This window comes from Ziziphus jujuba, chromosome 11 (genome assembly GCF_031755915.1).
Source record: "Ziziphus jujuba cultivar Dongzao chromosome 11, ASM3175591v1".
In the NCBI taxonomy this organism is placed as follows: Eukaryota; Viridiplantae; Streptophyta; class Magnoliopsida; order Rosales; family Rhamnaceae; genus Ziziphus; species Ziziphus jujuba.
The window spans coordinates 25,272,968-25,296,613 of NC_083389.1; the positions used below are offsets into that span (position 1 = coordinate 25,272,968).

A 23,646-nucleotide genomic window follows, 5' to 3' on the forward strand; every position below is an offset into this window, starting at 1 on the left:
AAAAATAGCTTAGTGATTTATACACGGTGGGTTTTTTACCATGAGGAAATTGCAGTCAATATTCGGAAGAAAGATGGAAGGTTTGACTAAAAAGCAGTCAAATAGTTTTATTTTATTAGCTACGGGACTTTGCTTTGATCACAATTCTTATGCTATTATTTTAAGCAATTATAAATTTATGGATATTCTTCATTATACAATTATTTATTCTAATTGAAGAATTCTATTACTATTATTTCTCCCTTATCCAATATGCATATTTTCGTAATTATGCCTATGTTTATTTTTTCCCTTATCCAATAAATATCCAATATGCATGTATTTTCATAATTATGCCAATATATTTATTAAAAATTGAAAAACTTTATACTGAGAAAACATAGTAAAAGTTATATTATAAATTATATATTTATTTATTTTTTTAAATTACATTCAAAAAGATGATTACAAATTCAATTACAGTTTTTCGGGTGTAAATAGAAGCAAAGTGCGAGGTCAATGAGGTCCATTGCTCCTAACACAGTATAGAAGTCAAAGACTACTTGAACAGTGGCGGCTGATCTTTAGCCCCTTCGCCGCCGTTGCCTTCTTCCTCCGTCGCTTCTTCCCGCTTCGCCTAAATTCCCATCAATGGCACGAGCTTTTTGGTAATATTGGATATACCAAAGCTTGAAATTTAGCTTCATATTTTTAGCTTGAAATCCTTTACATGCTTTAGATTTTTTTTTTTTTTTTAATGGTTTTTCATGTTTTTGATGAAATGGTCCATTTTTCTCGATCTGGGTATACCATTTTTGCTATCATGTCGACAAAAAACCCAGTCTTTTGATCTTTTGAGTGCTTGAAACAAACACTCCATTGATAAAGTCTGAATGATTTCTTTCTTTTCCTGTTTGGATTTATGAATAGATTTCTATGTATGTATGCAGTAAAAGGGAAGTGAAGTTTCTAGATTGGTATTTGAAGATTTCAGTTGGGGCGGCTTTGGTTGGAGCTTCCATGGAGTTGTTCATGATCAAGACTGGTTTCTGTGTGCGAACCCTCCTTTTTCCCCTCATTTTCTATTATAACCTTTTATTGCTGATATATATTATATATGTATATATTCTTGTAGTTTCTCAAGAAAGGTTCAATTTCTGACAATTTTTTAATAATTAAAAGGGTGGTTTCAATTTTTAGTGGCTTGGTGTGAGGGATTATGTATCATAGATTAGATGATGATGATGGTTATTAGAACGCAGATAAGTAAGTAAACCATAATTATTTTGTGATACCGTCTTGGTATCATTGCAAAAAAAAAAAAAAATGTTTTCATTATTTCGAAATTTGGGAATTTCACCTCAAAATTGATCTGCAATTTGGGTAGAATATACTACCATCGTTATGATTTGAATAGTAAAGGCTTCTTATTGTATAATTATGTTTGTGAAAGCTGTCTTGTACAATGTACTAAAATCTTGAACATGAATTTTTAGCTGGGAATGGTACTGTATATTTAGCAATCTATTTCTTACTTTGATCTAAATAACCTTGCAAGTGAAAGAACGTAGTTGAGATATCACATCCATATGTTCTTAAATGAAGTGTCGTGCTCTCTTGGTTTCACACGTGAGGCAATTACCAAATGGTGCATTTCTACCCAATGGGAACCTCCATTATGACCATCATTCCTAGTGATTGTAGTTTGTCTATTTACAGTCTTGTTATTCTTGTATTTCTATAAAATTCTTGTTTGTCTTTTGAATTTTTCAATATAACTACAACATTTGGTGGAAAGCGCTTGTCCCGTTCTTTAACTTGTTTTCTACATTTAATATGATGTGATTCTATTCTCACATATTGTTTGTCTACCATGCAGATGATAAAGTAACTGTCTTGGAGTCAGAGAAGCGGAGTTGGGAGAGTTCTCCAGAGGCTCAGGCTATTAGAGATGCACTAAATCCTTGGAGAAATCATGATGCAGTGGCGAATAAAAAATCTTCAGCTTAAGGTTTTCTTCAATTAAACTATTATGAGTGTTGCATGGTTCATATGGGTGTTATTGTTACACTAGTTATAGTTGTGATGTAGGACAGGTAGGGAAAGAAAGAAAATAGAAAAGAAATAGATACGATTCTAGTATCACACTAGATTGATTTTAGGAATCACTCCCAAAACCTTAGGCATCACACCTAAGTTTGTTTTGCATCACACAAAACCAGAGAAAATAATCTCATAAAATTCTTGTAATATTGATTAACTTCTCCAAGAATTACAAAGAACCCTATTTATATTAAAATCATCTAATAACATTAGAAAACTAAAATAATAGGAAACCTAATTAAATAAGGAAACTAATAACATTAAGAAACTGAAAATAATAGGAAACCTAATTAAATAATAAAATACTCTAATTAAAAATAGGAAACTAAATTAATCTACTAAAATCCTTGAAGATCCCAAATAAGCCCATCTTGTCCTAGATCATGCCAAATTAATGTTTGGGCCTTAGAATCTGTTTTTCCTTTTCTCTGATAAGTTTTCAGAGGTTGTTTCCATCTTGCATCAATTCCCCTTGGCTTAGAAAAACTCGACCCCGGCGAGTTGATGGCATGAAGTTGATCATAGAGGTCTTGATTGAGTTTCTGAAATTCTTGGTCAGTGATCCATGTGCAATCTGAAAGTGGTCGGTTCTTCCACTTGATAAGATACCGTTGATATCCTCCACCTCTAGTTGATACTATTTGATGATCAACAACATCTTCAATTTCCTCTTTTAATCGAAATGTAGATGGTAGACTTGCTGCCTTGCTACCACTTGCTGTATCATTTTCATGTCCCTCATAAGAACTTAGATCCTCAATATTGAAGACATTACTTATACCCATATCCTTTGGTAGATCAAGGACATAAACATTTGAGCTGATTTTCTTTAAAATCTTATATGGACCAACATTCCTTGAATGTAGCTTTTTATAAGTGCCCCTAGGAAAACGTTTAGGCCTTATCCGAACCATTACCATATCCCCTTCATTAAATTCAGCAAATTTTCTCTTCAAATCAGCATATGCCTTGTAGTTTTCATTACTTAGAGCAATTTTTCTGCGAATATCATCATGAATTTCTTGAATGTGTCTTCCAAAAGTTTCAGCTTCAACACTTGGTCTTGTTGCCAAAGGCAAATGAACCAAGTCAATAGGCTTCCTAGGGAGCATCCCAGTTACAATTTCAAATGGGCTGCGACCTGTGCTCCTATTTATGGAGCTATTATATGCAAATTCTGCCATAGGAAATATTTGATCCCAACTAGTTATGTGCTCTCCAACTAGACAGCGAAGTAAATCTCCCAAGCTTCGATTTACAATTTCTGTTTGACCATCTGATTGTGGATGAAAAGCAGAAGAGAACTTCAATTTGGTATTCATTGTCTTCCATGAGGTTCTCTAAAAATAACTCATAAACTTTACATCCTGATCTGAAACTATTGTCATAGGTAGTCCATGAAGAGGAACTATTTCTTTGAAAAATAATTTAGCTACGTGAACGGCATCCATGGTCTTTGAACAGGCAATAAAGTGTGCCATTTTTGAAAATCTATCAACCACAACCATTATGCAATCATGCCCCCTTATTGTTTTAGGTAATCCTAAAACAAAATCCATGCTTAACTCCTTCCATGGCTCATGAGGTATGGGAAGAGGCATATACAAACCTGTATTCTTCCTTGCTCTTGCTATATATCAATATATCATCAAAATATACTATCAAAAATTTACCAAAGAATGGCTGTAGAATTTGATTCATAAACCTCATAAATGTACTTGGAGCATTTGAAAGACCAAATGGCATTACCAGCCATTCATAAAGACCATCCTTTGTTTTGAAAGCTGTTTTCCACTCATCTCCGGGCCTTAGACGAATTTGGTGATATTCACTTTTTAGATCCAATTTTGAAAATATACACGAACCAGCCATCATGTCCAACATGTCATCAAATCGAGGGATAGGGAAGCGATATTGGATTGTAATCTTGTTAATCGCACGACTATCAACACACATTTGCCAACTCCCATCTTTCTTGGGTGTAAGCAAAGCAGGAACAGCACAAGCACTTAAACTCTCACGGATGAATCCCTTGGACAGCAACTCCTCCACTTGCCTCTTAAGCTCTGCATGCTCGCTAGGATTCATAAGATATGCTGGAAGATTAGGTAATTGAGCTCCTGGTACAAGGTCTATGGCATGCTGAATGTTACGTAAAGGAGGTAATTCACTTGGAAATTCTTCCGGAACCAAATCTGAAAAATCAGACAGCAACTTCTGAATCTCTACTGGAAACGTTTGCTTGCTGGTTGCTGTTTCCTTCTTTGTTTCCTTTGCTAGAACAGCATATATAACTCCATTTTTTTTACTTTCTCTCTCAAAATTCTTCTTAGTAAGAATATGTAGAGACTTTTGTGGATTATTAGAAACCTTACTTGGTTTTTCCACCTTATATTTATCCATCTCAGCTACCGTCATAGGCTTCAACACAACCTTCCTATCTTTGAACATGAAAGAGTAGATATTTTCTCTCCCACAGTGAAACACATCTCTATCATAAAGCCAAGGACGACCAAGAAGAATATGTGTTACTTTCATCGGAATCACATCACACCAAATTGAGTCATTGTAAACCCTACATGAAAAAGAAACTAGACAGCGTTGGGTTACTGGAATTGAAGTACTGTCAATCCATGCTACTTTATATGGATGTGGATGCGGTTCAATAGGAAGTTTTAATCGTCCTACCATAGATGCCGAAACAACATTCATACTACTACCACCATCAATGATAAGTTTTTGTGCTTGATTTTCACAACGAACCAACATTTGAAAAATAGAGGTGCGTTTCCAATCTTCCTTCTCATCTTTCGGAATTGAAAGGATACGTCTAACAATAGCATTTAATGAAGTATCTACTTCATCTTCTTCCAAGTCATCATAATTATAAACTTCATAGTTGAAATTGTCTTCATCTTCCTCTCTTCGTTGATCAGGTTCTTCATGATGTTCTACATCAAGATGTAGGTTTCTTTTAGGACAATTATATGCCATATGACCAGGCTGTCCACATTTGAAACATTGGTTGCCTTTTCCTCTAAGTTCAGAAGCATTAGGAAAAGGTACCTTGGCCTTCATAGGTTGTTTTGAAGGCTGATTTGCTATAACTCTGTTGCTGTGTTTTATATTAGGTCTTTTGAAACTTCCAAGATACTCCTCCAAATCCAAAGAAACTTGAAAAGCTTGCTCTAAGCCGTAGATAGGTTGTCTTAGTAGCTCCCTCCTAATGTCGGACCTCAAACCAGATTTAAATCTTGATAATCTTTGCCTTGGATCTTCAGGTAGTTGGCTTCAAGTCTTCAACTCATCAAACTTCTGCATATACTCAGCAACTGACAAATTACCTTGCTTCAAGTTGATTGCTTGCTCACATAATTTATCATAGTAATTGGTAGGCATGTATTTTTCCCTAAGCTTAGCTTTCATCTCTTGCCAAGTACCAATGGGTGGTGATCCCATTCTCCTTAAATTTCCTTCAACACCCATCCACCAAATTTTGGCAAGACCTACTAGCTTCATCTTAGCGAACCTTACTCTCTGATCATCATCCAGATCATACCAATCAAAATATTCTTCAATGGAAGAAAGCCAATCAGCAAACTCAGTTGGATTTACTTTGCCTTCAAAATTTGGTACTTCAATCTTTACCCTCTTTGTGATGTCATCAAAAGTATTGTGATGTCCTTGTGTTGATTGCAATATATCTCTCACCCAATTAGGTGTCTGTTGGGCTGTAGGGAAAGGCACTGGAGCAATTGTCTTTGCTGGCAGCTTCTCTTGACTTTTATCATCATTGGCTTCAGGATTCTCCTCTTGTTCATTGTTGGTTGAAGAACTGCAAGGTTGAGATATTTGGGCTTCAATATTACCAACCCGAACATTAAGAGACTCCACTTGTTCGACCATACGAATAAATAATTCTTCAAATTGATTGTCAGTTATTTTACCTCTAAAACTCTTTCCAGATCTCGTAGTCATGATTCCTTAATTCAAAGAAACAATTTGATCACCGGATACTGTTCACGTTGGATTACTGTTCATGCCGAAGAATTACTGTTGACGGAACTGCTTATGCGGCTAGGAACTAGGCTCTGATACCAAACTGATGTAGGACAGGTAGGGAAAGAAAGAAAATAGAAAAGAAATAGATAGGATTCTAGTATCACACTAGATTGATTTTAGGAATCACTCCCAAAATCCTAGATTGATTTTAGGAATCACTCCCAAAACCCTAGGCATCACACCTAAGTTTGTTTTGTATCACACAAAACCAGAGAAAATAATCTCATAAAATTCTTTTAATATTGATTAAATTCTCCAAGAATTACAAAGAACCCTATTTATATTAAAATCATCTAATAACATTAGGAAACTAAAATAATAGGAAACCTAGTTAAATAATGAAAACTAATAACATTAAGAAACTGAAAATAATAGGAAACCTAATTAAATAATAAAATACTCTAATTAAAAATAGGAAACTAAATTAATTTACTAAAATCCTTGAAGATTCCAAATAAGCCCATCTTGTCCTAGATCATGCCTAATGTTTGGGCCTTAGAATCTGTTTTTCCTCTTCTCTGATAAGTTTTCAGAGGTTGTTTCCATCTTGCATCAAGTTGCCTGTCATGTACAAGGGCTGGTGTGCAAATACGATATTTGGAATGTCTAATTGAAGTAGGTTTTAAATTGATAATATAGTTGCATAGTAGGCTGACCTTGAACTCTGCCTAGAAAGTGATAAATTTCTCTTGTTTTTGACTGCATTGTTATCATCTAACATGGGAAAATTTCCTTACTCGTAGCAATATCATGTTATGGCTAGATCATCATTCAAGATTGTCTATGACCAAGTTCTTTACTAGTGACATCTTTGTCAATAGGCGGAAGCTGATTCATCTACCTCATACAGAGCAATTGAAGTTGCTTTAGGAAGAACGCTGTAATCTGGAACATATTGTACTTAGGCAGAAAAAGGAGTTGGTCAATACTAAGCACTAATATATGACCAAAAATTAAAAGTACTAAAATAGTAATCAACTTTTTGTGAATTTCTGCAGGAGGAGCAAATATGCTATCGATGGCAGGAGATCACTGGGAGAATATTGGTACCCATTTTTTGTGGCTGCGGAGCATCTTGGTAGTTGAGATGCAATTATCATTTGGTCAAAAATTGAATTGTATTCTTCTAGCTGTAGAATAATTGAGAGTTTACCTTGAATATCATGCTAAAATCTTTTCATTCCATATGAATTGCTGTCAACTTATGTTCTTGTTCTAGAAATCATGACATATGAACCCCGAGCTATTATGATTAAGTGTGTTTGGTGATCAGAAAATTAACCATTTAGATGGGATTATCAACCATCGTGTCGTTGACAATTATGAAGCTTTGAGAGTGACCAATTCTACGTGGGTTAATTGCCCTTTGGCTTCACTACCCTCTAGGGGTTGTGCAATTTAGGCCATCTGTTTTAGAATCCACCAGATCAAGCTCTTAATTCTGGATTCTTGCACATTTGTCCAATTCATGTTCATTCCCTTGTCTAGTGCATGTTCAGGGACCAATTGAATTAATGTGCAAGAAATCCAAAATCAAGAGCTTAATATGGTGTATTTTTTTAACAGAAGGTCTAAACTTCTCAATCCTGAAACTCGAGGTCGTAAGGTGCAATTAATCCTTCTAACATTATCCAACAACGCTACTAGAATTAATTTACAACGTAAAAACTGAATGAACATAGTATGAGCTAAGAGTTTGGACCATGACTTTTGATTGACGACAAGAATGAACGAATAGAGAATGGTTTCCAAAGAGATACAATGTTTTGTACCTTTTTTTTTTTTTTTTTTTTTTCCTACGATTTTCATGTCCGTTCTTGCACGAAAATAAAAGCAGACAAAAATAAATAAATAAATTGAAAAATGACAATATATAGGGGAAGTCTTTACATAGGAAATTGACAGACCAAGTTATTAAACCAAACTGACTATTAATCTTTATATAAAACGCCTCTGCTTCTCTTTTCACTGTAAAACTATTCACATTTTCCTTGTTAAAGTTTTGCTTTGTAATTCATGGAATAAAATATTTTAGTTAAATTAAGCTGTGTCTTTAAATTTGGCTGCATTGCATGCACATATACGTACGCCGTTGGAAATATGATCAGGTGAGAAATTATGATATGGTAGAAAAAGTGTTCTAGGCATTATTAGGAATTATATTTTCTTCTTTTTGACCATGTGAAGAACACAAATTTCAACTTTGTCTAGAGTCTAGAAACCCAATAAAATCTACATCATTAGGTAAAAATAAATTATTATATATGAAAGCTTCAATTCATGGTTCATTATTTGAACAGCTGCATGCCCTTCAAATTATTAAGGGCTTCTAGTAGGTCTCATTTTATTAACTTTGAATTATAGAGAATGACTATTTAGTTTGATGTTAATGTTATCATAATTATTGATAACCAGCTGGCTTTTTATTTTATATATTATTAATTTCAATAAATGTAGTTGAGAATAGAAGCTCTAGTGCATACTCAGACTCTGTCATGATAACATGTTTATTGATAATTAATTTTAAATTGTTTTAGTAATTACAAGATAATTTACAGAGCGCATAAGTTGAAAATTCATTAATACCTTTAATATTTTTCTAGGATAAAAAATTTATTTCTTTTCCAAATCCTAAGGGCCTAAACGAAAGAGACCTTGCAACAAACTACTTCCAATTACCAAGTCTGTCACTGTTTCATTCTTTGATTCCTTGTGTTCAGGTAAAGAAAAGTAAGCCTGATACTCAAAACTCTTATATTCTCCACAACGTCGAGCAATTCAAGACTAGGTATAGTTTTCTCCCACTTTTTGTTTAGCTTTCTTTTTCCTTCCAATTTTTATTAATTAATGAATTGTTTTTCCAGCAAAGGACTTTGACAATTCCAATCCCTTTATAAACATGAATTCGGGTAATATATATATATATATATATAGCAGCAAAAACACACACAAGAAAAGCACATTATAGCTATAGCTAATAGTAAGAGAGATCAAAATGAGGCAAAGATTCTTAGTCTATATGGTAGTAGTTGTAGTATTTTTTGGAGTTGATTTTCTTGGTTTTTGCAATGGAGGGAAGTTGGTGAAAAACTTCTATAAGGAAAGTTGTCCTAATTCAGAGCAAATCGTGAGAGACATCACCTGGAAGCATGTTGCAAGCAAATCATCTTTGCCTGCTAAGTTACTAAGAATGCATTTCCATGATTGTTTTGTGAGGGTATGTATATTTCACATATCATTCTTATCCGTATAAAAAAAAAGTTATTACTCTTTGTCACCATTGGTAATAATAATAGACGGTTTATTAACTGTAACATCACTATCTTTAACAATATGTCATTGTTCATGTAGTACATGTGATTTTTTTTTCCTTAACTATTTAACCAAAATGTTATTAATTTTTAACAAATTCTTTCTGTGTGATTTGTTTTATTGTTTGTTTATAAGGGTTGCGATGCATCAATATTGTTGGATTCGACAGCAAGTAAAAAAAAGACAGAAAAAACAGCAATTCCAAATCTGTCTCTTGATGGATTCGATGTCATAGAGGAGATCAAATCCCATCTAGAGGAAACATGTCCTGGTGTAGTTTCTTGTGCTGATATCATTGCTTTAGCTGCTAGAGATTCTGTTTCTTTCCAAGTAATTAACTTCTACTTCTACATAAACATATATATATATATACACACATATATATATAAATATGAAAACCTGCGATGAAAACAAATTATTAACCAAAACTGTGATATATGTACAGTCAAAGACATCATTGTGGAAAGTGCTGACTGGAAGAAGAGATGGAAAAATTTCTCTTGCCTCAGAGGTCCTGGCCAACATCCCTTTTCCAACTTCCAACTTCGCCACCCTCAAAAAAGATTTTGAAAAAAAGAGTCTCACAGTTCATGATCTTGTTGTTTTGTCAGGTGCTTTTCTCCAGATACATGACTTTATAAAATAATAATAATAATAATAAATATAAAATTAAAAGAATTAATACTGGTTGCGCTTCTACCAACCGATTACGTGTAATTCAGGTAATATATCCTATTAATTACATGTAATCGAGTGCCCACCATAGCAGGACTATTTTTATATATATATTTATATATATATATATATATAGATTAAAATATGTTTTACTGAATAAAGATAAAAGTTTGGTAAAAAATTTGAGAAATTGGGTACGCATGGCAGGTGGACATACAATTGGTGTAGGGCATTGCAATTTGTTTAGCAAGAGACTGTACAATTTCACAGGAAATGGAGATGCAGATCCTTCTTTAGATGCAGAATATGCTGCTTTCTTGAAAACCAAATGCCTAAACCTCTCAGACAATACAACCATAGTTGAAGTGGACCGTGATAGCTCACTTTCCTTTGATAACCATTACTTCAAACAGTTGAAGCTCAATCAGGGTCTTTTCCAATCTGATGCTGCACTTCAGACTGACAATGAAGCTGCCAACATTGTTGAAGATTTGGGAGCTAGCTCTGATAAATTTTTCACTGAGTTTGCTCAGTCAATGAAGAGGATGGGAGCTATTGGAGTTCTTACAGGAAGTTCTGGAGAGATTAGGAAGAAATGTAATGCGGTCAATTCTTGATCATCTAAATGGTTCATTACTATGTGCGCAAAATTAGTTTTCATGGCCCAAAAAAAAAAAAAAAAAAAAAAAAAAAAAAACTACTGAAAAAACAAGGAAAAAATAAAATGTTTTTTTAAGTGTGTAAATTTCATCTTCTTTAATGTGTATGAATATTATAGTTTAATAATAAATTTTGAAATAGTTTTTATGAAGCTAGTCAGAATCATTATGGATGATTGGTTATTTATTTACTTCTTTATTTTCCTAGAGGGAAGGGAAAAAAAAAAAATACAGAATAACTTCTATGAATTAGAGGTTGTAAGTATTTCTAACAGTTTGTATTCAGTGGAGTATACTTACTTCAGAGAGAGATGTATTTGAAGTACTAAATAATTCTTTTTTTAAGTATCACCGATCTAATATTAGATTATTTTCAACTACTTTTGAAAGAAAGTTATTTGAAAGCTCATCTCTGTTTCCTTGGTGGCAACCCTTATCCACAGAAGCAAATACCATATTAGGAATAAAAAAGAAATGGAATTCTTCACTAGAATAAGATTTTGACTCCTGTAACTTATTAAATGGTGGTTTATTTTTTTAATAGGTAGCACAAAATTGATTTAAGATTGGCTTGTCCTTTAAAACAGCATGATAACTTTTTGCCATTGTAATTCCCTTCAAATACAAGATACAATAGAATAGATCAAACTGCTAATTTTTTATGTCCAAGCTCTGTACAGAGTGCAGGCATTTGACAGCTAATGCCCATAAATGACCGTGTATATTAAGCATAGTTTTTAATTATTAAATAAGGTCAGCAATTTCATTCCAGAAAAAGACAACACAGAGATTCTTGGAGGTGTAGTGCAAAAGCATGCATTTATTCATAAAAATGCTAGGCCGGTTCACGTACCTTGAACATGCTCTAATAATAAGTAGATAAATGTTGAAAATGGAAACCCCCTCACTTCATGGCCTTCACACACCACTCTCTCTCTCTCCTTAATGAAGTTTTAACCAACTTAATGAGAATCTTAGATAAACTGTTAATTTATTTTAAATCTGTTTATTTTAAGTAAATCTACACATAATCACCATAACTTCTTTGCAAATTGTATGGTTTTTCCACATTACAGAGTTAGCTTGATTTTCTTGTTTCATTATGAAGACCAGTGAAAGGGAAACTACATTTCATAAAGAGGGTTCATGAAATTCTTGGTTAAATTACTGGTAAATCTGCATGAATTATGGGTCTGGTATTAGAATCGCAGAAGGTCATAGTTTAGTACTTATATAAGAAGCAACCCTTCCTTTGTTTCTGTAATAAGGAAACCCATTGACTTTGTTGGATCATGTATATTTAATATTAAAGTTGACTTGAGCATTAATCATTTTTCAATTATAGATTTATCATTTCCAGGAATTCCAAAATGTAACAAGAATTAAGACGGACTTTTGGGTTTCCATTGGCTATAAAAACTGTCCCATGGTAAGCTTACCTTGTTCATTCAAACTAAAGCAGAGAAAAATCCAAGATGAGGCCTAGGACTGTTTCTGTGTTAGTTTCTCTTCTTTTGTTCATAGCTTCTAGTAATGTCTGCAACGGAGGGAAACTGAAGAAGGATTTCTATGGCAAAGATTGCCCTCGACTTGAAGAAACAGTGAGGCAAATCACTTGGGAAAAGGTTGGAGAAAACCGCAGTGTAGCAGCTAAGCTACTAAGGCTTCATTTCCATGACTGCTTTGTCAGGGTACCGTTCTTTATTCCTCACCATCATGCTGCTCTTCATGCAAATACAATATACATATATATATTTATACACCCACACTATTTGTATAAACACATATAAAATGTTACAAGCATTTCTATTGACTTGGCTTGGTTGTCTAATGGAGATCAGCTTCGATGGATTTAAAACTTGGAACCCTTTTCCTTATCATATACTTTTTGTTTGGTTTACTGGTTTAATGTCACTTATATAGCATATTCATATGCATAATTGGATCTACTTTCTAGTTCATGTTAGTTTTGTATGAGCTTTTTAAGATTGATGCTAACTTGGCAATGTGCTTGTCTATGCCTTGCAGGGATGTGATGCATCACTGTTATTAGATTCAGTGGAAGGTAATTCAACTGAGAAAAAGGCAATCCCTAACGGGTCTGTATCAGGTTATGAAATCATTGATGAAATCAAAGCCAAATTAGAAGAAGAGTGTCCTAACACTGTCTCATGCGCTGATATCGTTGCCCTAGCAGCCCGAGATGCAGTCTCTTACCAAGTATGTATATTATATATGTATATGTATGATGTTGATGATGATGATGATGAACATCATGAACGTGTATGACATCCATATGTCTGACTGATAGATGCAAATTGTATCGAAAATTGTGCAGTTTGGGAGATCAATGTGGCAGGTTTTTACTGGAAGGAAAGATGGAAAAGTGTCGCTAGCAACAGAGGCTGCAAGGGACTTGCCATCAGCATTTGCAAACTACACTACACTCAAACAGCAGTTTGCTAATAAAGGACTAAACGTATTTGATCTTCTAGCTTTATCAGGTAATTAGCAGGGGTTCTTAATTACTCTTTAACTTTTCACTTCTACCTTAAACAAAGATTTGATTTCCATTAGCATTTCTTGTATTAATGGGAAAAGGACCTTATGAATATAAAGAAGTCAAACATAAGAGAGAACGACTAGTCGATGACACATCCCTGTCTCATAAGTTAATCACTTCCTACAAAACCATTTTCCAACAAGGATTAGAGATTGTTAAGCATGCTAATTACTGATGAAAATGCATTAACAAATATATATTTTTTTTTTCTTCTCTTCTTTGCAGGAGCACATACAATTGGCGTGGCACGTTGTGGCGTATTTGCAAGGAGAGTGTTCAATTTCACAGGAAAAGGAGATAAAGATCCTGCATTGGATTCATCATATGCAAAGGTCTTGAAAACAAAGTGCTCAAACCCACCAAATCCTAATATTACTGTGGAGTTGGACAGGAACAGCGAATTTCGGTTTGACAGTCACTACTTTGTGGCTCTAAACCGAAACCAAAGCCTATTAGCATCAGATGCTGCTTTACTCACAGACCGGAATGCAGCTCGGATTGCAAGAGACTTTGAGAATTTTTTCGTTTTTATGTCTCAATTTAGTCGTTCTATTAAGAAAATGAGTGAGATTGGAGTCATTACAAGGGTTGGTGATAAGGGTGAAATCAGGAAGAATTGCAGAAAAGTTAATGCATAACTAAAACTTTATGTTTGATTACTTAATTTGCTTTTCTTGTTGATTGGTTCAAACAGCAATATTGTAGCCGGAGGACTACATACATAATATATATATATATATATATATATATATGTTCTATTTTCTGCATAAGTATGTAATAATCATGCATTTATCCCCCCCCCCCCCCCCAAAAAAAAAAAAAAAGAATAAATGTAATAGCACTCTTTAATTTCTTTTTCTTTTTTTCTTAATACTGAGTGTTAATGATGGTTATAGTTAACATGATTGAATATATACTTATTATAAAATTAATTTTAGCATTCATACAAATATAAGAACGAAATACGAGAGAGAAAATCAACATTCGTCTCTAAGACATCTATTATGAATTTTTTTTTTTTTTTTTTGGTGGAACCAAATGAGAAAACCTACATGTTATTATATATATATATATATATATATAAGTAATCAACTTTTACTTTATAAAAGCCATCCATTTTTAACTTAAAAAATTAAAGTTGGAGATGAAAATGATGCCTTTTTTCCTCAAAATGATAAAAAGATTTAATTCAAAATCCCTACCATATCAATCTTGCAAACCAAGCTAATAAATATTTATTTTTGTTAAGGTTTAGTGATTATTATTGTTATTATAATTATTATTCTAAGTTGGAAGTCATAGTTGACAGCTTCCTATCAAATTAAGAATGCGTTTTTGATGACGTAAAAGAATTTGGAAAGTGTATTTCAGAGTCTTTACAAGTTTAATCGCAAGTCAAAATGTCTTATCCACCAAAATACCCTTTTCCCCTTCTCCATGAAACCAAATACATGTTGTACTACTAACGCTGGTTTCCCATGCAGTAACGGCACTACGGTCAATGTGGATCAGCTTGACTGTTTTAAATTTATTAAAAAAAAAGAAAAGAAATTCCCTGATTACGTGGTAATTTAAGTATTAAGGGCCATTATTTATCATTAATTTATTTTTAAATATTTTTTAATCTAATGATACATGGCAATTAAATATTAAGGTTCATAATTCATCCTTTTTACTTTAATTTTTTTCCTTTAAAACAAAAAAAAAAAAATGCCTTTTTCGAATTTTTGTTCTTTGCGTCTCTTTTTTATTTTTTTATTTTTTATGCATCAGTTTAAATTTTCCATATGCAACAAATCAAATTTTAGTTCACGCAGAAAAAGTTTCCACCATATTTTGCTTTCGAAATATATCTTAATCATTTTCCTTAAAAGTGATTTCAAATATATATATATATATATACACTGTGCAAAGAGAAAGCAGAAGGAAACTAATCCTACTAGGATATAAATTGTGTTACGGAAAGTCGGTGGAGAGAGAGAGAGAGAGAGAGAGAGAGAGAGAGAGAGAGAAGGAGTCAGAATTCAGAAATATATTTCAGGTTTGTTTCATAGAGAGCTTTTTTAAGGCTACAGAGAGACAGACAGAGAGGGGTAAGGGAAAAAAAAAAAAAATACATTGGTGAATCTGAGTGGCAATGGCGGTGCTGAAGCTCATGCGCGCTTCAAGCAGTACGAGTACAGAGCCAACGCTAGCCTCGTCCTCACCTCTGACTCTCGCCGGCTCGAAACCGACGAGCCAACCGGTGAGGCAGAGTCACTCTGGGGAAAAATTGATCCCAAAACCTTCGGAGACGGAGTTTCCAGAGTAAAGCTGACATTGATGAAGAAAAGGAAGGAGCTTGACCAACCCGAAAGTGTGCTTTCCACCGGAAGACAAAGAAGCAGCGGCGAGTACTTAGCGAAGAGAGTGTTCTCAGTGCCTTCGATGGAGGCCTATACAAGTCCATGACAGACAAGACAGAAGCTGTTTACAATCTCGTGCTCGATATCATTCAGAGACAGTTGGGAGGATACCCTGACAGTGTTCTTTACTGTGCAGCAGATTAGGTCTTGGCCGTGCTGAAGAATACGAGAATCAAGAGCTTTGACAAGAAAAAGGAAATTGAGAAGGTATTGAATTCTTTATCTGATTCCGATTTTAATGATCTGGTTTCAATTGGGAATGAAATTACTGATTATAATCAATTTGAGGATGATAATTCTGTTTTGTCTAATGCTATCGACATTGACGATGATATGGGTGTTGCAGTTGAATTTCAAGAAGATGAGGATGATGAGGAGGGAGTGAGTGATCTTGATATGGTCCATGAGGATGACGATGAGGATGATGATGATGATGATGTTGACAATGGTGTGGCCGAACCCGCGACTCTGGAAGTGGGAGGCGGGATTGATGATGATGATAATGATGATATGAAGGAGGCTAATAATGGAAGCATGAGCCTAATTGATGCATATTGGCTTCAGAGGAAAATTTCTCAAGCTTATAATGATCAAGAGCAGGTACTGGATCCACAGCAATGCCAAAGGCTTGCAGAAAAGGTTATTGGGATTCTTGCTAATATTGGTGATGATGACAGAGAGGTTGAAAACAAGCTGTTGAAGGAATTACAGTTTGATAAATTCAGCCTCATTAAGTTCCTGCTTCTTAACCGGCAAAGCATTGCCTGGTGCACCCTTTTGGCAAGGGCTCAAAACCAAAAGGAAAAAAATTGAGGAGACCATGATCCTCTTGGACCGTCCTGATTTGGATGCAATTCTGAATCAGTTGCATGCTACGAGGGCAACGCCAAAAGAGAGGCAAAGGAAGTTGGAGAAGACTATTAGAGACGAGGCTCGTCGTTTGAAAGGTAGCAACCGAAAGGTTAGTAGTAGTGCTGGTGTTGCTGATAGAGATAATAAACATGCAGAGAGTGGTTGGTTTAAAGAACAATGCAAGTTGCTTGATCTTGATAGTCTTGCAAAACAAGGTAGTCTTTCTTCAGACCATAAGTGCACACTTCCAGCTGGGTCTTACAGGCGCTATATATGGAAATGGTTATGAAGAAGTATATGTGCCTGCGTTCAAACCGAAACCACTCGATCCCAATGAGAAACCTGTAAACGTATCCGACATGCCTACTTGGGCGTAACCGGCTTTTAATGGAATGAACCAGTTGACTAGGACACAAAGTAGAGTTTATGAGACTGCACTTTTTCAGGCAGATAATATTCTGCTGCATTGTATGCACATATACGTACGCCATTGGAAATATGATCAGGTGAGAAATTATGATATGGTAGAAAAAGTGTTCCTGGGCATTATTAGGAATCATTTTTTCTTCTTTTTGACCATGTGAAAAACACAAATTTCGACTTTGTCTAGACTTTAGAAACCCACCCAGTAAAATCTACATGATTTGGTAAAATGAAATTATATTTTAAAGCTTCAAAATCTTGCATGGTTCATTATTTGAACAGCTGCATGCCCTTCAAATCAAAATCTTCTAGTAGCTCTCATTTTTTTAACGTTGAATTATAGACAATGATTATTTAGTTTGATGTGATCATAATTCATGATAACCAGCTGGCTTTTTATTTTATTTATTAATTAATTTCATTAAATGTAGCCGAGAACAGAAGCTCTAGTGCATACTTAGACTCTGCCATGATAACATGTTTATCGATAATTAATTTTCAAGTTTTTTAGTAATTACAAGACAATTTCCGGAACGCATAATTTGAAAGTTCATTAATACCTTTAATATTTTTTGAGGGTAAGAATTTTTTTTTTTTTATCCCCAAATCCTAAGGGCCCAAATGAAAGAGACCTTGCAACAAATAAACTAAACAAACTCCATCCAATTACCAAGCCTCTCACTCTTTCATGCATTGATTCCTTGTGGTTAGGTAAAGAAAAGTAAGCCTGATACTCAAAACTCTTATATTCTCTCTCTGGAGCAATTCAAGACTTAGTATAGTTTTCTCCCACTTGCTGTTTAGCCTTTCTTTTTCCTCCCCATTTTCATTAATTAATGAATTGTTTTTCCAGTAAAGGACTTTGACAATTCCAGTCCCTTAGTAAAGATGAATTCGGGTGATCTATATGGCAGCAAAATCACACACAAGAAAAGCACATTATAGCTACAGCTAATAGTGAGAGAGATCAAAATGAGGCAAAGATTCTTAGTCTCTGAACTGGTAGTTGTAGTAGTTTTTGGAGTTGATTTTCTTGGTTTTTGCAATGGAGGGAAGTTGGTGAAAAGCTTTTATAAGGAGAGTTGTCCTAATGCAGAGCAAATTGTGGGAGACATCACTTGGAAGCATGTTGCAAGCAAATCATCTTTGCCTGCATTTCCATGATTGTTTTGTGAGGGTATGTATATTTCACATATCATTATTAGTCGTTAAAAAAAAAATGTTATTACTATTTGTCACCATTAGTAATAATAATAGATGGTTTATTAAACTGTAATGTCATTATCTTTATCAATATGTCATTGTTCATGTAGTACTTGTGATTTTTTTTTCCTTAACTATTTTGCTAAAATGTTATTAATTTTTAACAAATTCTTTCTGTGTGATTTGGATTATTGTTTGTTTATAAGGGTTGCGATGCATCAATACTGTTGGATTCGACAGCAGTTAAGGGAAAAAACAGAAAAAACAGCAGCTCCAAATCTGCCTCTAGAGGGATTCGATGTCATAGAGGAGATCAAAACCCAACTAGAGGAAACCTGTCCTGGTGTAGTTTCTTGTGCTGATATCATCGCTTTAGCTTCTACTTCTACATAAACATATATATATATATATATATATATGAAAACATGCTATGAACACAGATTATTAACCAAAACTATTATATGTGTACAGTCAAAGACATCATTGTGGAAAGTACTGACTGGAAGAAGAGATGGAAAAATTTCCATTGCCTCAGAGGCCCTGGCCAACCTCATTTCTCCATTTTCCAACTTCAACACCCTCAAAAAAGGTTTCGAAAAAAAGAGTCTCACAGTTCATGATCTTGTTGTTTTATCAGGTGCTTTTCTCTATAGATACATGACTTTATAAAATAATAATAATAATAATAACAATAATAAATATAAAAAATAAAAGAATTAATATTGGTTGGGCTTCTAGCTACTCATTACATGTTATTCAGGTGATATATCAATTAATTACAGGTAACCGGATTGCCCACCATAGCAGGACCGTGTATATATATATATATATATACAGATTCAAGAAGGTTTTACTGAATAAAGATGAAAGTTTGATTAAAAAAAAAAAAAAAAAATTTGAGAAATTGGGTATGCATGGCAGGTGCACATACAATTGGTGTAGGGCATTGCAATTTGTTTAGAAAGAGACTGTACAATTTCACAGGAAATGGAGATGCAGGTCCTTCTTTAGATGCAGAATATGCTGCTTTCTTGAAAACCAAATGCCTAAACCTCTCAGACAATACATCCATAGTTGGAATGGACCGTGATAGCTCACTTTCCTTTGATAACCATTACTTCAAACAGTTGAAGCTCAATCAGGGTCTTTTTCAATCTGATGCTGCTCTTTTGACTGACAATGAAGCTGCCAACATTGTTGAAGAGTTGGGAGCTAACTCTGATAAATATTTCTCTGAGTTTGCTCAGTCAATGAAGAGGATGGGAGCTATTGGAGTTCTTACAGGAAGTTCTGGAGAGATTAGGAAGAAATGTAATGTGGTCAATTCTTGATCATCAAAATGGTTCAATATTATGTGCGCAAAATTAGTTAAAAAGGAAAAATAAAGTGTTTTTTGAAGTGTGTAAATTTCATCTTCTTTAAAGTGTATGAATATTGTAGTTTAATAATAAATTTTAAAATAGTTTCTGTGAAATTAGTCAGAATCATTATGGATGATTGGTTATTCTATTTACTTCTTTATTTTCCTAGAGGGAACCAAAAAAAAAAAAAAAAATTTACAGAATAACTTCTATGCATTAGAAGTTGTAAGTATTTCTAACAGTTCGTATTCAGTGAAGGTGTACGCTTACTTCAGAGAGAGATGTATTTGAAGTACTAAATAATTTTTTTTTTTTTTTTTTTTTTTAGGTACCACCTATCTAATATTAGATTATTTTCATCCGCGTTTGAATGAAAGTTATTTGAAAGTTCATCTCTGCTTCCTTGGTGGCAATCTCTATCCACGAGAAGTAAATACCATATTAGGAATAAAAAGGAAATGGAGTTTTACACTAGAATAAGATTTCGTTTCCGATAACTTATTAAATGGTAGTTTATTTTTTAATAGATAGCACAAAATTGATTTAAGATTGGCTTGTCCTTTAATACAGCATAATAACTTTTTGGCATTGTAATTTCCTTCAAATACAAGATAGAATAGAATAGATCAAACTGTTAATTTTTAATGTCCAAGCTCTGAATTATTTGCTTTTTCATCTTAGTCTGAGTACTGATTTCCTATCTAAAGAGTGCAAGCAAGCATTTGACAGATAATGCCCATAAATAACCGTGTATATTAAGCTTAATTGTTAATTATATAATAAGGTCAGCAATTTCATTCCAGGAAAAAGACAATACAGAGATTCTTGGAGGTGTAGTGACCTGTGAACCTTCTCCCCATAGCTGCTTGGTAACTCGATTCTATTACTTGAATCAAGCTTGTAAAACACTTGATCCAGAAGACTGTATTGCTACCATATCCTCACAGTCTGGGCTCTCATACCAGATGATAACAATTTTCAACTCCAGTTGAATTAGAGAAGAAACTCTTCCTTTGTTGACAATGCAAGTCCATCTTTCCTCTCTTCCGATCGACATATTGTGGAGTGAAATAGACGTTGGAGTGTGAATCGGTAGATTTACAGTGCGGGATTTTGAGTCCTAGTCGTTGCGCTGCGGTCCGTTTCCCCAAAGAATCAAAGTATTAGCATCGATATTCTTCTATTTGACCATCTCTATTTGAGAAAAGTACTCAAGCACCCATGTGGCTGCTCCGTTCTTTCCTTGCTCCAACTGTTTCTTCTACGGAAGGAAGGGCAACTAAAACTTCAATAGGAGGGGCAACGAAAGAAAGTCCAATTCTTGAAAAATGAAAGCGACTGGGCAGCTAAGATTACAACCTCAATTGAGAGTATTCTATACATTTAGATTGAAAGTTTTTCTTTCTCCATGAGCGCACACTGGGCAGCTAAGATGGTATGGAAGAACTACTGCACCGCGGGAAATCCTTCTCTTACACCATCCGGGGACTGGCTTAGGCTTTCGCGAAAGCACCTTTGGGCGGAGGCTTCTCATCAACTGACAATAAAGGAGCATGTCCACCAGCTAGACTCACTTTATTTGGGCCGTGTGAAGACCACCAATCAGCCCAGGAATGGAGTTCTTAGGGAGAAAAGCCTTATAAAGAACAGCAAAAACTTCAAGCATAGGAAACTCGAGGATCTATTATCCTCCTTAAGAAACGGGTCCTTTAGATTTTTTCTTATGTACCGATCCTAGATTCCAAAACCGAATAAACCAGGTGAAACTCGCCCTATCACACAACCCCACAAAAAGGACATAATTATTTTAGACGCTTTGTCAAGTCTTTTAAACTAGTGTTTGAAATATCTTCCTACCGAAATCTCACCCTCTTAATCTAGTTGTGCAATTCCTCCTTCAAATCAAAGAGCAGTGGATTCTATCACCAGGGCATCCAACTATGAAATAGCTCTTTCTTTCAAAGATCTTATTGGAAATTATTGACTTGAAAAGACTGATTCTACTCGGGGATATATCTTTGGATAGAAGGAATCAGTCTTGGCCCCCCTTATAAGATACTCGCTACTAACTAAGGTTCTGAAAGAAGGCAAGATGGTCTAGCTAACCAAAAGAGACTCTTTCTCCTTTCTCCTCCTCTCCACCTTTTCCTTCCCCACCCTCTTACTTTAAGGCCTTCTCTAATGAATCATCTTCTTGTCCATAGTGAGTACTTGATATACGCTGATACTGAACTTCACTCCCTTTTCACCGTACATGCTCTATAAAAAGTAGCCTTCTACTTCAGTTAGTTGTCCCACTCTCTTACGTAAAAAATTTGGTTTGCAGCAGATCTGCATTCGTGGGAATGACCTACTCCAAGGCCATTTAGTGAAGCAGACCTTCGCTAATGGGGATACCGTAAACCCACCCTTTCAGATGAGGAAAGAAGCCAGCCCAATTCTCACAAAAAAAGAAAGTGCCAATTTAACCTAAGAAACATTATAGTTTCCCAACCGGATCTAGGTATTGTTTCGCTTGTTCTTCTTTCAAGGGAAGCATTTATTCCCACTTGGAGTTTAGATTGATGCCTTAATCCACTCTGAGATAGAAATATACCAATAATGGTGCAACAGTAGGTTGATTAGTTACTATCGGTGGGGACAAGAGAAAAAACTGCCACTATGGGAAAGTGCCAAGAAGCTCGAAAGCGATTCTAACACAAGATACGATGACAGGGAGGGAATTCGATCAGGAATAGATAGATAAAAGGCTGCTACGCTCCTTTCTTTCTCATGGGAGGGGTTCACATCCAACCCTTATCGATACCCCTCTCTAGGACATTTAAGTGGGTTGGGTTTTGATCTGGTTCCGAAATGAGGCGGTGTTACCAATGACTCGATACCCCGCTGCTACCGAATGAAGTTCATCCTTCTCCCCTTTCCTATAACAAAGTGCAGGCCCCCGTAGATAGATGCCCCATATAACCCCTCCTTCTGATTGAAAAAAGAATCAAATTGGGTTGAGAGAAGTTTATGGATCAAGTAAAAAAAAAAAAATCATAAATATAAATGGGTAAGGCAAGTGTGCTTGCTTTATTATATTATTATAATTCAAAAAATACCAAAAATATGAACAAGAACTAAGGCACTTGCTTCAGCAAAACCTTTCTTCGTCGTTACGGAGTTCTTTTGCTATAATCTCTGAAATCGAAGGTTAGCTGACTGAGGAGTTAGTATTGATTCATCCAAAGATGCTCCTCTGGAGCTAGAGTAAGGGATTGTCCACCTCACCGCCCCGAGGAGCAATAGCTTCGTTGTTTTACATGCCTATAGAGAGATATTCCAAAAGTACCAATGCTCAATTGAAAGAAAAAGCAATCAACTATATGCTTAACTCATGCCCCAAGACACAGGGGGTATAAAAGATAGAATAAATTACTGGAAGGAAAGCTGGGGAAAAGCATAAAGTGTGCAGGCTCAGCTCCCCCCCCATCTTGGTGATGCTCCTAAACCGATCACTATCATTTTCTTGCTTTCTTGTTGTCTTGAATTGTTATAGAACGACTTTATCGTAGGTATAGTTGGTAGGATGAAGTATTAATGGATATAGCAAGTGTACCAGGGAAGCAGCTCGAGCGTTGTTGGTTTGGACGCCTAGCATGAAATAGCCTTCTCTGGTAGCAGCACTATACCTTAGTATAGTATCTCTCCAGCTTCCAGTCTATATAAAATGTCGTTAGCAGAGGTTAGTCTGTCTGGCGTTCCCTCACATAAAGGGCTGCTTTGGCATCGACTCTCTCTTGTTAGGTAATTACCGAGGCAAAAGCTACTCTCTCGGAAGTTAGTTTCTCGGCCATCTTAGTGGTACGAGTCTAATAAACTGTCACTTGAATTGCCAAGACTCGGATTTTTTTATTCTTTTTTGTGGTAACACCCTTCTAGAATTACATTTAACGTCCCTTTATTACTTTCCCAATCAGCACCTCGACTTGGTAGCTGGGCTCCGGGACATTGCTACCACGGTGACCATCTACCCGAGCCAAAAGAAGGAAAAGAATTGACTAAAGCGA

At 35.0% G+C, this 23,646-nt stretch overlaps 5 protein-coding genes across 19 annotated transcripts; 4 read left to right on the forward strand and 1 right to left on the reverse strand.

The window, feature by feature from the left end:
• Nucleotides 1–449: 449 nt before the first annotated feature.
• LOC107411405 (uncharacterized) lies at nucleotides 450–7,400 on the forward strand. Of its 3 annotated transcripts, none has more exons than XM_060812833.1 (4): nucleotides 450–647; nucleotides 930–1,030; nucleotides 1,859–1,990; nucleotides 6,966–6,990. In XM_060812833.1, the coding sequence occupies exons 1-3, from the start codon at nucleotides 631–633 to the stop codon at nucleotides 1,987–1,989; spliced, it is 249 nt and encodes an 82-aa protein (XP_060668816.1). In that variant the 5' UTR covers nucleotides 450–630; the 3' UTR covers nucleotide 1,990; nucleotides 6,966–6,990. The 3 variants fall into 3 exon arrangements, with proteins under 3 accessions (XP_060668816.1, XP_048321818.1, XP_048321816.1); XM_048465861.2 differs by lacking the exon at nucleotides 6,966–6,990 and adding an exon at nucleotides 7,143–7,400 and having other exon boundaries at nucleotides 453–647; nucleotides 910–1,030; XM_048465859.2 differs by lacking the exon at nucleotides 6,966–6,990 and adding an exon at nucleotides 7,143–7,400 and having other exon boundaries at nucleotides 463–647.
• LOC132800039 (uncharacterized) lies at nucleotides 3,654–6,060 on the reverse strand. The gene is made up of 2 exons (XM_060812938.1): nucleotides 5,427–6,060; nucleotides 3,654–5,357 (listed from the first exon to the last, which is right to left on the reverse strand). Exons 1-2 carry the CDS (start codon nucleotides 6,058–6,060, stop codon nucleotides 3,661–3,663), a joined length of 2,331 nt encoding a protein of 776 aa, XP_060668921.1. The 3' UTR covers nucleotides 3,654–3,660.
• Nucleotides 7,401–7,556: 156 nt separating the features above from the next.
• LOC132799263 (peroxidase 39-like) lies at nucleotides 7,557–10,942 on the forward strand. 6 transcript variants are annotated; one of them, XM_060812831.1, is made up of 6 exons: nucleotides 7,557–8,932; nucleotides 9,009–9,053; nucleotides 9,224–9,361; nucleotides 9,592–9,786; nucleotides 9,902–10,067; nucleotides 10,339–10,942. In XM_060812831.1, exons 3-6 carry the CDS (start codon nucleotides 9,335–9,337, stop codon nucleotides 10,746–10,748), a joined length of 798 nt encoding a protein of 265 aa, XP_060668814.1. In that variant the 5' UTR covers nucleotides 7,557–8,932; nucleotides 9,009–9,053; nucleotides 9,224–9,334; the 3' UTR covers nucleotides 10,749–10,942. The 6 variants fall into 6 exon arrangements, with proteins under 6 accessions (XP_060668814.1, XP_060668813.1, XP_060668812.1 ...); XM_060812830.1 differs by having other exon boundaries at nucleotides 7,557–8,252; nucleotides 8,865–8,932; nucleotides 9,009–9,361; XM_060812829.1 differs by having other exon boundaries at nucleotides 9,009–9,361.
• Nucleotides 10,943–12,249: 1,307 nt separating this feature from the next.
• LOC107411406 (peroxidase 24) lies at nucleotides 12,250–14,059 on the forward strand. Its single transcript, XM_048465792.2, has 4 exons — nucleotides 12,250–12,481; nucleotides 12,819–13,010; nucleotides 13,129–13,294; nucleotides 13,579–14,059. Exons 1-4 carry the CDS (start codon nucleotides 12,266–12,268, stop codon nucleotides 13,989–13,991), a joined length of 987 nt encoding a protein of 328 aa, XP_048321749.2. The 5' UTR covers nucleotides 12,250–12,265; the 3' UTR covers nucleotides 13,992–14,059.
• Nucleotides 14,060–15,306: 1,247 nt separating this feature from the next.
• On the forward strand, nucleotides 15,307–19,741 carry LOC107431499 (peroxidase 56-like). 8 transcript variants are annotated; one of them, XM_060812997.1, is made up of 6 exons: nucleotides 15,311–15,965; nucleotides 16,105–17,116; nucleotides 18,090–18,210; nucleotides 18,443–18,581; nucleotides 18,708–18,873; nucleotides 19,158–19,740. In XM_060812997.1, the coding sequence occupies exons 4-6, from the start codon at nucleotides 18,450–18,452 to the stop codon at nucleotides 19,565–19,567; spliced, it is 708 nt and encodes a 235-aa protein (XP_060668980.1). In that variant the 5' UTR covers nucleotides 15,311–15,965; nucleotides 16,105–17,116; nucleotides 18,090–18,210; nucleotides 18,443–18,449; the 3' UTR covers nucleotides 19,568–19,740. The 8 variants fall into 8 exon arrangements, 5 of the variants coding, with proteins under 5 accessions (XP_060668978.1, XP_060668977.1, XP_060668980.1 ...); XM_060812998.1 differs by having other exon boundaries at nucleotides 18,130–18,210; XM_060812995.1 differs by having other exon boundaries at nucleotides 15,309–15,965; nucleotides 18,090–18,581; nucleotides 19,158–19,741.
• The last annotated feature ends 3,905 nt before the right edge of the window (nucleotides 19,742–23,646 follow it).

Bases quoted from the DNA above. Each gene is read 5' to 3' on its own strand.
- LOC107411405 (XM_060812833.1), top strand. The intron at 1,031-1,858 runs GTGTGCGAACCC...TCTACCATGCAG, and splicing joins CATGATCAAGACTGGTTTCT to ATGATAAAGTAACTGTCTTG.
- LOC132800039 (XM_060812938.1), bottom strand. From the start codon at position 6,060: ATGACTACGAGATCTGGAAAGAGTTTTAGAGGTAAAATAACTGACAAT. The intron at 5,358-5,426 runs GTAATTTGTCAG...AACTACCTGAAG, and splicing joins AGCAATCAACTTGAAGCAAG to ATCCAAGGCAAAGATTATCA.
- LOC132799263 (XM_060812827.1), top strand. From the start codon at position 9,140: ATGAGGCAAAGATTCTTAGTCTATATGGTAGTAGTTGTAGTATTTTTT. The intron at 9,362-9,591 runs GTATGTATATTT...TTTGTTTATAAG, and splicing joins TCCATGATTGTTTTGTGAGG to GGTTGCGATGCATCAATATT. The intron at 9,787-9,901 runs GTAATTAACTTC...ATATATGTACAG, and splicing joins GAGATTCTGTTTCTTTCCAA to TCAAAGACATCATTGTGGAA.
- LOC107411406 (XM_048465792.2), top strand. From the start codon at position 12,266: ATGAGGCCTAGGACTGTTTCTGTGTTAGTTTCTCTTCTTTTGTTCATA. The intron at 13,011-13,128 runs GTATGTATATTA...AAAATTGTGCAG, and splicing joins GAGATGCAGTCTCTTACCAA to TTTGGGAGATCAATGTGGCA. The intron at 13,295-13,578 runs GTAATTAGCAGG...TCTTCTTTGCAG, and splicing joins TGATCTTCTAGCTTTATCAG to GAGCACATACAATTGGCGTG.
- LOC107431499 (XM_060812995.1), top strand. From the start codon at position 18,309: ATGTCATTATCTTTATCAATATGTCATTGTTCATGTAGTACTTGTGAT. The intron at 18,582-18,707 runs GTAGTTTCTTGT...ATATGTGTACAG, and splicing joins TAGAGGAAACCTGTCCTGGT to TCAAAGACATCATTGTGGAA. The intron at 18,874-19,157 runs GTGCTTTTCTCT...TATGCATGGCAG, and splicing joins TGATCTTGTTGTTTTATCAG to GTGCACATACAATTGGTGTA.